At 46.3% G+C, this 16142-nt stretch overlaps 1 protein-coding gene across 1 annotated transcript in view; it reads right to left on the bottom strand.

The window, feature by feature from the left end:
• Positions 1-693: 693 nt before the first annotated feature.
• The window catches only part of EPHA2 (EPH receptor A2), a 38614-nt gene continuing 23165 nt past the window's right edge, over positions 694-16142 (bottom strand). Inside the window, exons 4-17 of the mRNA XM_075605942.1 lie at positions 9915-10070; positions 9152-9484; positions 8726-8850; positions 8007-8166; positions 7202-7301; positions 6486-6541; positions 6254-6379; positions 5517-5702; positions 5315-5376; positions 4749-4958; positions 4280-4429; positions 3809-4002; positions 2891-3046; positions 694-2577 (exon numbers count right to left, since the gene is read on the bottom strand). Coding sequence (XP_075462057.1) covers positions 2472-2577; positions 2891-3046; positions 3809-4002; positions 4280-4429; positions 4749-4958; positions 5315-5376; positions 5517-5702; positions 6254-6379; positions 6486-6541; positions 7202-7301; positions 8007-8166; positions 8726-8850; positions 9152-9484; positions 9915-10070 — 2120 coding nt within the window. The 3' untranslated portion in view covers positions 694-2471. The remainder of the gene's footprint in view (positions 2578-2890; positions 3047-3808; positions 4003-4279; positions 4430-4748; positions 4959-5314; positions 5377-5516; positions 5703-6253; positions 6380-6485; positions 6542-7201; positions 7302-8006; positions 8167-8725; positions 8851-9151; positions 9485-9914; positions 10071-16142) is intronic.

Below are 16142 nucleotides of genomic sequence, written 5' to 3' on the forward strand. Positions count from 1 at the left end.
GATCATGGGACGCTACGTCTCCATGGCAACGGGTGTCATTTGACGCCGCGTTGTCAGAGACGCGTGACCAGAGCATGGTAATTAGGTTTAGAGGCCTCGCACTCAGTGCGGGGCCTTTTTAAACGCTGCGCCCCCCAGAAAAGTCTCGGGCCCCCCCCACAGTTTGCGCACCACTGGAGTAGGGGGTGGCAAACTCCAGTTCAAGGGCTACCAACAGTCAGGTTATCCCTGATTCAGCACAGGTGGCTCAGTGGCTGTCATTGACCGAGCCATCATTTCTATAGCCTTAAAACCTGACCTGTTGGTGGCCCTTGGACTGGAGTTGGCCAGTGTGGAGTGTGGTATGTATGTATGTATGTATGTATGTTTTTTAAAGTGTGTAAAAGGATTAAATAAAACAAATCCTTTTTCTAAACATTGGAGGGTTGACCTATGTCCTAGTAATAAGGGTGTTTGTCTTTGAAGTGGGAAGGGGAGTCCCAGCAACTTGTGACATTGTGATTTGCCTAATCTCCTTGAACAATACCCCAAAAGTAGGATGGTAGAATCCTAGAAGCGGGACTTCTGTCGGGGTTACCGTATTCAGAGTGGTGTACAGTGCTGGCAATAAGAGTTAATTATTGAAGGAAAGGGTAACCGGTACAGAGACTGCAAGGTTAGCGTAATAAAATAAATAAACACAGACTTTATTCCTTTGAAAAACTAATCTGCAGGTTTATTTCTGAGAAAAATGTAAAACCAGCTTTCCAATGTCTATTAATAAATATAAAAAAATAAATAATTAGTACAAGTACAGCATTAACACTGACAGCAGAGCACGGTTGTAAATACAAAATAAAAAGGCACCAAGGAATAAATTAGAAAATAACAAATTAAAACAAGGATGCGGGGGCGTCCCAAGATGAGTAAAAGGCACTTGTCAGGGAGTTTAAGGCCAAATTGCATGTGCATCACGTTTAACCCAAAAGCGATAGACATATAAAAGTTATTTTTTTTTGCAAAGTTTTGTGATCTTTCTTGGGATTTCAAGTTCAATATAAGCGACTTGTAAAACATTACAGAAACGGGAGATTGCCAATCACAAAAAGACAAAACCCCATCTCCCTTTCTGTAGTATAGTGGGCAAAACAGAAGCACTCGCTCTGCACTTCTCTGGGCAGGGAAGAGAACCTGGTATGGACAAGTCACCAGCCAGTCTCCTGCACGGGATGGGCCAGGAATAGAATTATGGTCAGGATGTAGAACGCTACCGGGGGACCACAATTCTATTCCTGGCCGGCATTTTTATGGCTGCACCACAACTATTCCACCCTCCCTTTGCAATTCGTTATGCAAGGAGGGTGGCCAGGCTCGGGAGAAAAAGATGGAAGACCTATTGAAAGACTTGTGCATTTTGGAGATCAATATTTCGGATATTTGATACTATATTTGTCTAACTGTAGAAGGAAGAAAGATTTGAAACTGATTATGCCTGCTTATAACGCAGTCTGTTAAAACATGCAATGCTGCTTTCACAGATAGTTCAGTGTTTAAAACAAAAGATATATTCTCAAAATGCCGCACTGTATTCTCTTGTACCATTGCAAAATAACTGCGGCCGTAATGAAAAGTCCAAACAAATAAAAAGTCAATTACAGTCATTGCCGAGCTCGTAACTTGCTGGGAATTCCCACAGTCTGTAGTAACTGGCCAGCTGTTTCAGATCTCCCACAGCTTTGGAGCCAAGAGGGTAACAGGGACCCATTTGGGGCGACTGCTGCCTGGCCTTCATGAAAGTCAGCATGTTGAAAGAGATCCAAAGTGCTCTCCAAAGTCCAGCAAACATGTTGCATGCTACAGAGACAGGCGCTACTTCCAATGAACCTGCTCAGAGTTGATATTTACACAAAGACCGCAGGAGCCGGGTCACCTCAGCCCGAGAGTGGAGAATGCGGAAGCCCAGCTCCTGAAATGCAGTGTTGCTTTCACGTCCACACTTAAGCCTTTTTCTTCACAGGCTTTTATACAATTCTGCCCCCCCCCCCCCCTTTTTAGAAGAGTAGTGGGATGTCCTGGGGCCAACAGCACCTCTTTGTATACAGCATTTCGATGCAGTGGACTCCCCACTGGCAGATCAGCACAAGGTGCACACAACTTAAAACAAGAACCACACAACCCACAACTGGGAGAGTCCATGTGCAAGACATGAGGGGGGGGAAGACACTGCTATGCGGTTTTCATTTTTTCACCCTGTCTGGTTCCCCTGCTGATGCCTTATGGTTTTGGAATAACCATATTTTATTTTATTTTTTTACTTCAAGTATGTTCTGTTTAAGTTTCTAGGCCGGATCCACGCAAGAGATTCTTGTTTTTGGTCACAGGTGATGACGGATGCTCGTGCGGAGAGCTCCGAGTAATAAAGCTGCACCTCATTGGTCCTTGGATGGATGGGATTTCCTGTGGTTGACAGTAAAGCAGCGTCCCATTGGTCCTTAAATGGGAATACCCATGGTGCTGGCCTGTTCTTTGAGTCCTAGGATGCTGAAGGCTACACGTTTCTGGTGTCCTGGAAGACGGATACCAAGCAGCTTAATGTCCCTGGAAGACAAACCAAACCGGTTAAAGCAGCAGCAATGACCCCGATCCAAAACCTAGACCTTTTGGAACAGAATATAGTAACCCCTTTGCTGCCCAGAAGAGACCTCAATTCTGTGCAGGCCCTTTTGGTAGCAAATGGGTAAACCAGACTTCAGATTCTCTAGCACAATTCAAAGGTACTGTATGAAGTAACAGTCTGCTAGTGCATTATCTGCTTAAATTAGTCATTAACTGTAAAATATAATGATAAGCCCTTTTATAAAACACACAGCCGTGAATAAATAGCTGCCTGAATGTGTATGAGGATACTCACTCTTGGTTCATCAGGATGATCTTGTCCATAGAGTTGAATGGGGAAGACATGAAGCTCTCGGTGTACTGCTGCATCTTGATGGAATCTAACCACTCCGCAATGCTCCGGAACGGCATGCCTTCTGAGCCACTGGTGCTGGGCAGTCGGATGGAGATCCTACGAGGATACAAAAAGAAGCTGGAGTCACATAACCTCATGACTGCTCATGTTCACCAGTGGCAGAAAAAGCACACGAGGTTGGATTATTCCGACACAACCGGTCAGAAACAGGGTGCGAGAGCGTTATGTACCCTGCCTATTGTTCAGTAGTGAATCCAGCCATTACACTGTACCTTCTGTGCTATTTTGCACCTTAAAAAGATCCAAATTAGCATGGTCACTGGTACCATTAAAACAATTCACACAAATGCCCAACACTTTTATAAGAACCCATGTGTCTCAACAATAAAGCTGAAACCAGCCCAGAATTGTAATTAAAAATGTTCAAATAAAATGTATTTTAATTTGCTTCCAGATGAATGCAGTACAAGTAGGAGATAAAACAGGCATACTGTACTAAACTGAAGACACATTTTATATGGATCTGTAAGTTATGTCAAGATTCTTTACCAACTAATACCTTACACCGCGTTTGGGTTAAGAGAATTGTTGCAAAGTTTCCCCTAGGATTCATATGTTCATATAATACAGGATTGCCCAGCTTTCTTTTGGAGCAAAATCATGAACTAAAAAAAAATGCAGAGACCTATAGTTCTGTCACATGTACTATTGAATGATATTGTTCATGAACGAGATCTACAGCTCGCGTCAGGAGTTTAAATCGTTATTCACCCCTTCTCCATAGATCCTCCAGTGATAAGGGGCCTCTCTGTGCTACTGTATGACATTATTGATCAGTGTGCCCATTAGTTCACCCACCTTGGGTCAAAGTCAGCCAACGTCTTCAGGGAGTCAGGGGCTCGGATCAGCTTGTCCAGGATGCTGACAATGTCTGGGAATTTGGGCCTGCGGCTGCGTTCTTGCTGCCAGCACTGCATCATTAGCTGGTATATGGCAGAGGGACAGTCCATGGGAGCCGGGAGACGGAAACCCTCGTTAATGGCCTTCATCACCTGCAAAAGAAACAGAGGTTGCAGGTTAACAGTGGAGCCCTCTAATTCACCTCAGGTGGATACATCATAAATAAGGAAAGGAATAATACAGACTGTGTAGAAATCACGTGTGTGGTACAGCAATGACTTCTGTACAAACCAACTCATTTATTGCACCGCAACCCACATTAAAGGGACTTGCCCAAGGTCCTAATCTGGTCAATGACTTCTATTAGAGACGGGTTATCGCTACTCTGGTACAGGGGTGGGAATGACTGCTAGCATAGGGAACCCTCACCTCCTGATTGGACATCTCCCAGTAGGGCCGCTCGCCGTACGACATCACTTCCCACATGACGATGCCGTAGCTCCACACGTCACTGGCAGAGGTGAATTTCCTGTAAGAGATGGCTTCGGGGGCCGTCCAGCGGATTGGGATCTTACCACCCTGTAGCGGGAGAGAGAGAGAGAGCACAGTGTGAGACAAACCCATTACACGTTCTTATCAGACGCTAAAAGCAGCATGAGCACCCTGCTCCAATAATCATCAGACTTTCTTATTAACTGAAGAATGTTATGCAGTACTATACATTTTTGTACAAGGCCAATTTTTTTTCCTTCTGAAAAATTAAGTGCCTAAAACACAGGTACATACCAACTCTCCCAATACTTGGCAGTATTATTTTTTTTAGTACCAGATCTGCATAGTAGCACATACTCTGAAGCAGTTTGATTACTCCCTCCGTGCTTCTTGACTTGGTACTCACACTGGTTGTATACGTAGCCTCTGGGTCATCCTCCAGCACTCTTGACAGCCCGAAATCTGAGACTTTGCAGACCAGCTGGCTGTTCACCAGGATGTTTCGAGCGGCTAGGTCACGGTGCACGTAGTTCATCTCGGAGAGATATTTCATGCCGGCGGCGATGCCGCGCAGCATCCCCACCAGCTGTATCGCACTGAACTCACCATCGTTATCCTGTGGGCGGGAGGAGAGGGCAGTGAGGTGGGTGCTTAGGAATGCGAGCTCATGCCAAACCAATAGGATCGAAAGCCAACATGGGCCCAAATATTGGCCCATTTTTATACTCTAATCCATCAAAAAAACTCAAATAAACAAATGCATTTAGTAGACAGACACCTTATAGTGAACTTCTTCCAAAACAGTTCTGCTCATGTGGTCACACATGTGAAGATGGACTCTGTTACTGTGGTACCCGTTTAAATTGAGCACATTTTGGGGCAGAAATTGTGCCCTGGTACTTTTGCAGAGGGATGAAGTGACATCCAGCAAGACCCCCCCTTTCACCAGCACTTCAGATCCAACACACTCACCTTTAGGAACTTGTCCAGGGCTCCATTTTCCATGTGCTCGGTTATGATCATCATGGGCTTATCTGTATGAGGGAAAAATGAGAGAACAAGGTGTTAAATGTGAATGAACCAATTAAAGAAGAGGAAGGAGGAGACATTCAATTTTATTCTCATTTTGTTTTTGTTTTTTAAAGTATTCACAAAGCTTTTTGATTTTCCTTACATTTAGAGATGACCCCCTCCAGGTGGATGATGTTGTGGTGACAGAACTGTCCCATGATGCTGGCCTCACTCAGGAAGTCTATGCGCTGCTTGTCCGTGTATCCGGCCTTCAGAGTCTTGACGGCCACCGGAATCTCCTTTTTCCCCGGCAGCTTTAGGATCCCTTTGTACACCTCGCCAAACTCCCCTGTGATAACACAGCATGTTCACTGTTAACTTCAGCAAGAGAGCTCTGTGACTGGGGGGGCCAACAAGGTTAATGTTCTACAACAATGGTTCTCAAACTGTGGGCCCTGGAACACTGGTGGTGATTTAAATGGATAGAAAAGCCTTCCAAAATATCAGGGTCACGCAGCCATCTCCTTTGGGGTAGAGCAAATTCCAACTCTACTCAAAGACTGATTTTTGCAAAGTGGAAGGATGGTAGTTTTCCCAACGATTAACACAAAGGGGCCAAGTCTACAAACTCTAAGCAGCCAACCATGCGGCCATCGGCCAAGACTCCTATGGGAAGTTTCTAAGATTGGTCTGCAGTTGAGGGAACCCCTGCTCTATACCGGCCACTAGACCAATGCTCTGCAGCTCTCCCTAATGGTCTATGGAACCAGCATGCAATTCTCCAGTCTGGCCAAGATTTAAAGGCTTTGCAAAAAAACTTAACCCCATGTGCCGGAGGTGCCTGTAACCCCTTTGCCAAGGAGGTAATTTTGAAAGGAGATTAGGCATTTGGTGCCTTACCTGCTCCAATAACTTTCTGCCGGGTGACGGCATTGGGGGCAATTTCAGTGGTGAATTTCAGCACAGCCTGGTTGGGGTCCTCATAGGTGTGTGGGTCCACATAGGTCTTCAGAGGTTTGAGTTGCTCTGTGAAGGCAGGTGAAAGAGGTGAGACGGTGGATAGAGAGAGAGACGCAGGCAGGGGGGAAACAAATACAACATAAAGACAAAATTCGGTGAAATCCATCTTTACCTGATTTGGAAAAGTAGACATCCTCAGCGCTCTGGCGGCCGCGGAGATTCCTCTTTCTGAGAGAGAAAGGATAGAAAGCTTTACGGCTGAGCAGAGAGAACAGCATCCAGTATTACAGAGGCGTCTGTAGGAGCAATGACCGACAACTGTGTCTATACTAAAGTTGGAGCGGACATCCTAGGCAACACCACACTGGCCACTCCCAATGTCCTCTAAACCCCTTCAAAAGAGCACCAGAAAATTATTTCCTTCCATGGAAAAGGCTCCACTGCGGCCTGGTGTTATTTTATGATAAACAGAATGTGTATACAAGACCCCAGCATCACAAACCGTGTATGCTCTTTATAGTCAGAAGATCACAGTTTTCCCCCACAGGAACAGGAGCTGCTACTTTATAAAAGAAGGATCAAGTAATAGCTGTGCAGCGGTAGCCACCTTCAGTCCTCAAGGGCCACCAACAGGTCAGGTTTTTAGGATATTCCTGCTTCAGCACAGGTGGCTCAGTCTTCAACAGCCACCTGTGCCGAAGCAGGGACATCCTTAAAACCTGAGCTGTTGGTGGCCCTTGAGGACTGCAGTTGGTCACTCCTGCTTTAGGGAGAAGCTGTAAGGGACAGCTGTGTATCTTATAGAGAGGCAATAAAGGATAACTGGGTATAGTGCAAGAGTGGAGAAGTGAAGGAAAGCCGCTTATTTTGCCGAGGCCACGTATTTACCTTCGGTGCCAAAAGACAACAGCAATGATCATGACGATGATTAGTAAAGCTCCCGCTACCGTCCCTCCGATAGCCACTGCCTGACTCACCGCCTCCGTGGCTGCGGGAAGAGCAGAAGAAAACGTGTGAAATAAAAACAACTAAAGAGCAATGGAAAAGTTTATAAAGAGGCCACACTGATCCAAGAGAAGTCAGTCTTTGATTGGGACACCTTTAATGGACCAGGATCGTGTGTACAGAGCATTAACATGTACGGGCCCCTGCTTCTTCATAAAGCAGCTTTAGATTCTGTGCAGAAATTCCATCTTCATACACTGCGGCCCTACAGATGTCCCGCTTGCGTTATATGGTTTCGATATTTAGACAGTGTAACATATGGCTGCCGTTTTAATTAATGCGACTGTTCTGCTATCCCTTGATTAAATGCTTATTAACCCCGGCAGCGATGAAGATGTCAAATGACTTGAATGTTTGAAAACAGAAAGCAGGGAGGTAAATTAGATTTAAGAACGTCAGATTTCCTGCCCCTGCCCTTTATAAAATCACATTTGGGATACCCTATAGGGAGCAGGTGCCAAAGATTAGTGCACAAACAGGGCTGAACCGGCAACCAATCCAAAAGAAAAAAAAATTCTTGCTTCCAACTAGATTTCCATCTTTCAATAGATCTCGCACAGGGTTTTTATGCCCCCAAAGCAGAATCAACATGCCTGGGCATTGGGACCCCTCACACACTGACAAGCTCTGAAGCCGCACACTCGCGGCTATGCAGAGGACCACTACCCTGAAGTCCTCCTCTCCTCACCTTCAGGGAGAGTGTCAAATTCATATTCCATGCTGTAAGCCCCGGCGCCCTCCTGGGTCAGAGCCTGGACCCGCACCACGTAGGTGGTGGCTGGAACCAGTTTCAGGATGGTGACAGCGTTCCCCTCACAGCGGTGAACGGAGTAACTGTTCTCATCGTTCTGAGAAACAAAACACATGGCACACAAAGGTTAGTGCATCACAATAGTATTTTGCAAAGTAGCCCATTTGGCATAAAAATGGATATTCTTCACATTCATGAACATGCAGAATTTGGGGAGGTGGCTGCAAGTCGCTCCTTTTTTTGTAGTACCTTGGTCTCAACCAAAAAAAAAATCAGCTTACTACACTCTTTTCGTCATGTCTTGAACACATCCCATAGGGTTGTGGAAACCTTAAACCAAAATAGGACTTTTAGGAATGGGAACGCACTGCAGGAACGGTTCTCATCGTGAGGTTAATACTAATGATCTGGGGGACGCTTCATTTTAAAATGCGGGACAAGTAAGTTAACCCTCTCAGTGCCTTAAGGGCTCTGGATGCAAACGGGTTAATTCTCCAGGGTCTAAATGTGTTAAGGCTGGTATCAGCAGCTACACGTGTGTCCCTCCCTTCCATGGAAGCGCGTGCGGCTCGATTAACCCTATTGCTTGATGATTTGCTCTTCAGCAAGCAGGAGTGTTTGGAGCAAAAAGGAGGCATTGGGTCTCTGTGGAATACCTTTTTATTGTAGGTGACCTCAAACTTCCAGACCCGGTTCTGCTGGCGCGCCGGAATGGACCACGACAGGCTGAGAGAATTCATACTTCGATTTTCCAGATTCACAGAGGTCACTTTTGGTGGTTCTGCGGGAGAACAGACCAGGTTAGGTACTCAGCGTTCCTATCTAAACTTGCAGTGCGGTCAAACAGAAGAAACCTTCACTTTGGCCAAAAGATCCAAGCACAGCAAAACAGACACTTCACCAGGGGGGGGGGTTAACTCCAGTCCTCATGGGACACCAGCAGGTCGAGTTTTCAGGATATCCCTACTTCAGGTTGACTGAGCCACCTTAAGGCAGGGATAGCCTTAAAACCCGACCTGTTGGGGGCCCTTGAGGACTGGAGGGACCCATGCAGGGACAAAATCCAAGCGTCACATCCTTACCAGTCTGATTCACACTGATACGCAGGGAAGTGTAGCTGCGATCCGAGGTGGAACTGGACACCCCGTTCCTCGCCTCCACAGAGAAGGTGTAATTCAAGTGAGGCTCCAGATCAGTGATGGTGAGGGTGGTCCCTTTCAGCTCATGAGGGTTTTCCGAGTAGCGCACGTTTGCATCACAGGTGTGGCACTCGACCGGGTCCGGCCAGCACTGCTTACAAGTCACTATGTAGGTGACGTCGCTGCGGCCCCCTGTGTTAATGGGAGGAGACCAGTGCAGCATCAACTTGGAGCCCAAAGCTACAGCGGTGAGGTCAAGAGGAGCGGAGGGGGAATCTAGGCAAATGACAGAGGAAAAACAAAAAATTATTCATCACTGCTCATAATTTAATATATTAAACTCTAGCACGTTATGTAATGATCATCAAGTTGCATCAGTGCAACTGGACTAATTAGAGGCTTCTATTTAACTGGCGGACATATGCTTCAGCAAGTTTAAAGCTCCAGTGATCAGAGCTACCAATCAGATCTTCGAAACTGCAGGGTTTGGGCTGTTTATTAGAAAAGTCCCAGGCCACTGTATTGCAGCAACATTTTTCACAAAGAGAATTAACTGCAAACTCATGCAGATGTACGGAGACAAAAATAAAAACGGTTTACGAATCATAAAGAAGGTTGGGAGAGATTAAATGTGACTGCCCCCTTATCCTGTAAAAGAGATTGTGCCCTCAGATTCTTGTACTAAAACCCATGTACTGCGACTTACGGGTGCAGGCAGCAGCAATAGAGTCATCGGCTGCACGGAAGTATTCCTCCTGGCAAGGGCAAGAGATGGACCCTTCGGAGGATGGCTCGGTGTGCTCCGGGCACGGCAAGCAGGGGCTGTCCGACTTGTCCGCTTTGAAGAATCCTGGCTGACAAGCTGCAGAGGAAAAAAAGACTGGTTAGCTATCAAAAGCATGCCCCATAAAAAGGAGACCCCCACTGATCAGGCTAATCCATGGTAACTTCCTCGTGCGCCACGCAAGCCACACGGCCATGCTGGATAACTGCACGTAGGGGCCGCAAATCTAAAGAAAGTACGACCGCCGTTTCCCATTCAAAAAACAAACCTACACATGCGCCCAACAAGACAAGCACACAATGAGCTCTTTAGTTCTGCCAGTTGCACTCTGTCAATGCAGCTTACAGGAGTCCTGTATTAATGCCATATCTCTAGTAGAGATGTGGGAAATTGTAGCTTAAAGCTGATAGAGAGATATCTTTGTGCCCATCCCACACCTGGCATTTATTCACACATACACACACACACACACACACACTTTAAATATAAATGTACAATATATATAAAATTTAGTTACATGCAAGCAGCTAATATGTTCCTGCATATCAATAAAATGGAAAGTTGTTTTTTTTTGTTTTTAAATGGAGTAAGGAAAACGCACCCTGTCCGCCCCCCTCCCTGGGAAACACGTTTCACCCTCATCACACACGTTTGCTGACATCTACAAAAAGATGCATCTGTTTTGCACAGAGACATAGGAGCTCAGAGTACAGCATGTGACAGACAAGAGCAGGTAATGCACAGCGTGGCACCAGAAACTGAGCAGCCCCTCTCATACTATAAATATACACAACGCTGCCCCCCACAGCTGCCTTCTGTGCTTCCGGCACTCGGCATGTACAGCACAGAGCACCCCATCAGTGTTAGAAGCAGATAACATGCGGTGGAGGCTGCAAGGGGGTGGGGAATCTTTTCTTGAGCACAAAAGCTTCTGTTCGACTTGTTTTATATGGCGCTTTTACAGGGGCCTGATCCTACTTACGGAGGTTTAATGTGTTCTGTGAGAAAGGACAGACGAATCCTATATAAAATGTGACTTATGGAACTTAACCCCATTCACTGCTGCAAAGCCACAATAATTACATATCTGTACCTTACGATGAACAATAAATAGAAACTAGTGTGTATACTACACGTTTATAGCTGTATGTAATAAAAACAAAGTCTATACTGATCTTCTTGGGGAAGTTTATAGGACATGCCGCGTAGGAAGCTTTGCCTCAGCCCTTATTAAAAGGGCTTTTTGCACCTATTTTTTCCTATAGTAGCAGCTGGGTGCAGCCACCAAACAGTACATCCCACTGACCCAACAGCAGAATAGGGGAACATCTACATCAGTGTTTCTCAACTCCAGTCCTCAGGGAACCCCAACCGGTCAGGTCTTCAGGATATCCCTGCTCCAGCACAGGTGGCTCAGTCAAAATGACTGAGCCGCTGATTGACCCACCTGTGCTAGAGCAGGGATATCCTTAACCTGACCTGTTGGGGTTCCCAGAGGACTGGAGTTGGGAAACATTGATTTACAGCAAAGCGCTGACCCTCTGTCCACACCCCAGGAACGGGCCGAGAGCCGGCAGCCCTTCCTATTTAACCACAGCTTTGTTACCTCTCTGCCCTTCAGAGATTACTAGCTTTACCTTTACACCATCTACTGAGCTGCCCCCTCACACGAGGCCTCCCCAAGCAGAAAGGTGCAGCGCACCAACCCCTTAGCTAGTGGAACCAGTTTCGCCGCTTGCAAAGAACACACTGAGCATTTGCAAACAGCAGAAGTAAAGTCGCTGCTCGCTTCTTCGCCGCTGTGACCTCATTCCCAGGACCGTGCAAGGGAAACGCATGGAAAAGACCAAGCCGGAAAAAAAAACAAAAAAAAACACCCCACTCACAAGTTCTCCTCCACCAAGCTGATTAGATCATAGGTTCAAATGGGATTCTATGCAGGCACTCAGAGCACCAAGCCATGGTTTGTGAAATACAAGGCAATAAAGCACTCAGATGCAAAACCCCCCGATGGTACATGGAGTTAGATTCCCGCAGTGTAAAGACACAGCTCTGTAGCATCTTTGACGTGTACTCAAATTGTACCCAGCACCCGCATTCCAGCATTGCGGTCAGCTACTAACGAGCAGGGGTATAAAGAGAGGATTGAAAACCTGGACATGTCCATACAAACTGAAGGGGGGGAGGGGGATTAAGTTAGGGGGTGCCTAGAGGAGCAGTATTTAAAAAAAAGGGAGATCAGAGGCAGGGGACGGGGAGGACAACGGATTAAAGAACCCCCGTCTCTTCTGAGCACCAGGAGAGGCGTGTGTGAGGGGTAAAAGGGAGGAGCAGGCATGGAGCTTTGCAGAATAAAACAAGTGTTTATCCCCAAAGATAAACTCTGGTTTCCTGCCTGGGGCAGAGGTCTGGAACACAAAGGCAGCCAGCGGGATATAATACAATCCATGAGGGTCTCTGTAGACCCCTGGGACAATCCTCCCCCCATGAAAGATTGAGAGCAAGCATAGTTTGTTTAACCTCATTTGCTGGCAGAGGGGCTTACAATGCATTGCAGGTACATCTAGGCAGGGGTAGCCAACTGCAGTCCGCTATGGCTACCAGCAGGTAAGATTTCCAAAGACTGAGCAACCTGTGCTGAAGCAGGGATATCCTGAAAACCTGGACCTGTTAGTGGCCCTTGACTGATGCTCAAAGTACATGTTTGTGCCATCTTCGAACAGAGCACCACTGCTCTTCAATATACTAAAACCTTGCCTCCTATGCATCTATAGAAGTAACGTTGCCCCAATATTTTAATAGCACACACACAATTTTGTTGTTCATTTATTGTGCTGTGGTGGAATAAGGGTTGGGGGGGGGGGGTCTAAATGTGGCTAGATATCCAACATATCATAAGTTCTGAAGCATGTGAAATGAAAAAAAAGTTATAGGTAATAAACCTTTAGTTTAAAGCTCCAGAAGTGGAGACATCGGACACATCCAACTCCCTCCTCCCCACCCAAACACGGCTTGGTTCTGGAGGAGAGGGCTTTCCCAGGGCAGATTGAGGGGAGGTCAATAGAAACTCTTGACCCGACTTGTCGGGAGAAGAGATATAAAGCACAGTCCACACACCAGACCTCAAGTGCGAGTCATTGTAATCGGATGAATTGATTGCAGGACAAGGGAGGGGGAAGAAAAGGGCTAGGAGCATCTGCCAACAGCAGGGAGCCCCTCGTGACTCGTCTGGCACAGCTGCCCAAGAGCATTGGAATACCGGCCTGGTCGTATCCGTGGGAATGAACGGCAGAGAGGGGGTGCATTGTCCAGAAATGTCATCAAGGAAGAAACTCAGGGTGCATCTCAGTTATAGTCACTGGGTGCCCTGCGCAGGCAAAATATGTCGTTGCGGGCACAGAAATGCAAAAGACAGGCAAATGTTGTGAATTTGACATCTCAATGCATTGGACCCGTGGCACGACTTGATTAACCCGGTCACTGCCAGAAGGGGGTTATTTGGTGTGATCCTGAGCAATTGTGCGACGTTAACCCCCATGATGAGCATTATAATAGGACGTTAAAGCAAATTACATTCACGAAGTGTACAAAATCGAAACCTGCAGATTTATTTTACTGAATGCGCCAGCATCAGATCTCATTTCTGTGCCGACCATGTATATTTGTATTTATATAGCGCCAACAATATACACCGCGCTTTACAAAATTATAATAGAAGGTAAACACATTACAAAACAATGGGGATACGTGCAACAGGTAAATGTCAACATAAGGCTGAAGGAGACCCTGCCCCACAGAGCTTACAATCTAAGTGTTATGCTGGGAGGCGCACAGACACATTAGGAGTAAAAGTGCATTGTTAGAAGTGCAGACGGGGGGAGGTCAAAAGCATCTGGCGCTCATAGCAGAGGCGTAAACCGGTTAATGAGAAGCTTCTTTAAAGAGGTGGGTTTCAGCTGGGCTTTAAATGTGGGAAGTGGGGGTGCTTGGCGAATACTGAGTGGAAGAGCGGCCCATAGTTAGGGAGAGATTCATGACAAAGGTTTAAGACCAGAGAGGGGTGAAGAAGTAAAAGGTGCAAAGATGTGACAATCTTGGGTTGAGCGCAAGACCATCACGTTCTGTAATTTCACTCCGGTCATCTGTCCCCAGATTCTACCGTGTAACGGCATCATTGACTCCAAGGTAAATTGTTCTCGTTAGAAGCTTGGACAGTGCGTTTCTCTACTGTCCAAGACTCTTACACTGTTCACCCCAAGTTCCGTGCAGTGTGTGGACAATGGATACAATGATTAAGAGCACTGGGCTGGAAGAAGTGACTCATTCCCCTCCGACTCAGCCAGGAAGGAGTTAAGTGGGAGCTCGTGGGCAGCTTGTGTGCCATCCTCTCCTCATCCATCATCAGATGGAGGTCCGAGTTTCCCCCCAGTGCAGGGAGTGACAGTGACAGCTGTAACTATAGCAACGGGCCCAAAACAGGATGCGGGAACCACTTGCAACGTGGTGAACAAACAAAAACTCATGGAGGCTCCCGAGTAATGTTGGGCTAGCAACGCCTTGCCGAGTCTCATTCCTTTCACCCGTATCGCCGGCTTCACACCCAGGCTCCGGAGTGTCTCCACTGACACCACATTCCTTCCTGGTGTGTCTATAAAAACCCGCAGCCCACAACCCAACCAACGTTAAGAGATTTGTATTACAAAATCCTATTGTACTTATTCTTTTCATTTTTAGCAACGAGGGGTCCTTTCCAGCAATAGAAGTAAATGGTATTTCGGCTTCAAAATGGACATTTTTTTTTTTTTTTTTTTTTTTAAAGACCACCACTACTCGTTATTTTTCCAAGGCCACATGGCTTTTCCTGGAGATATAGATTATAACATTATAAAAGATTAATTTTAAAACAAGTAAAGACCCCTGGTCACATTTTTAATTTGTCATCGCTCCTTAAAAAAAAAAGCAAAACCCCAGAGACTGCCTCAAATCAGAGGGCTGCAGAGTGGAGCGGCCTGACCAGGTATGTCATGGCAAGATTAAAATACTGAAAATTAAGCCAAAACGTTCTATGCCTTGTATCAAAATTAAATGTGCAAGACCTTTAGGACAGGGGCACATTGTGCCTTGCACTGCTGCTTTCCTAATGTTATCATTGTTTGGGATAATCCCCTGTCCCCCCAACTTTAACATTTTCCACTATTCTATTACACCCCCCCCCCCCCTGTAATCCCACAGGAGAGAAAAGCCCCCTCCCTGCCTCCAGGCTCAGACATGCTGGCAAGAACAGAGTAATGGTCTGTGGAGCAGCTGGTGGCAGGAGAGGGAACACCCCTTGCCCTGAGGCTCGGGCTCCAGTTCCCCTTCCCCCCCCCCCTCCCCACAATGACCTCTGACTCCAATTTGTTATACAGAATAACAAACTTTCTTTCCAACCTGATCCAACACCCCTACACTGGGTGCCAGGGGGGAACCAACCGTTATGAACGTCCATGATGCCTTTTACTGGACCAACATAGATTATACATGACCTGTCCGGCACGCCAATTTTTATACAAATCTGCACTTATTTAAGAACGGCTCAAAATTAAAAATATAAAAGGGTTACTTTTTCGCAACACCAACATGCTGCCGTCCTAGTGACGAATATACAATGTAACAAAAGAGAAAAAGTGACAAAAATCAAGGAACACCACCATATGTAGAGTTCAAAATGGGGGGGGGGGGGATGACAAGAAAATGTTAGAAGGATAAGAAATAAAGAAAAAAAAAGTTCTAGTCAAGTCAAAAGGAAACTTTTACCTTCAAATAATCCACAAAGAGCATGACAAAATTAAATGCATGCGGAGAGTTTGCATGCAAAGTGGGGGAGTGGGCGGCCGAAGGGAGATGGAATTTGTGCTGCTGGCCAAAAAAACAGGAGCATGTAGTCATCAAGGTCAAGAATACTGATATCCCCCCCCCCCCCCACCAACAGCATCCCACGCATACAGCTGCGGAGACAGGTACGTGGCTGGCCATCCCTTCCTAGAACATGCAGGCTTGATAGGAATACAAAGTATCATTTGATTGCAATGTTGCATTCATGGAAATGAAAGGAACTGAAAACAGAATTTTTTTTAGGATAGAGATTCGGTGGGGGGGGGGGGGGAAACC

This window comes from Ascaphus truei, chromosome 6 (genome assembly GCF_040206685.1).
Source record: "Ascaphus truei isolate aAscTru1 chromosome 6, aAscTru1.hap1, whole genome shotgun sequence".
Lineage (NCBI taxonomy): Eukaryota > Metazoa > Chordata > Amphibia > Anura > Ascaphidae > Ascaphus > Ascaphus truei.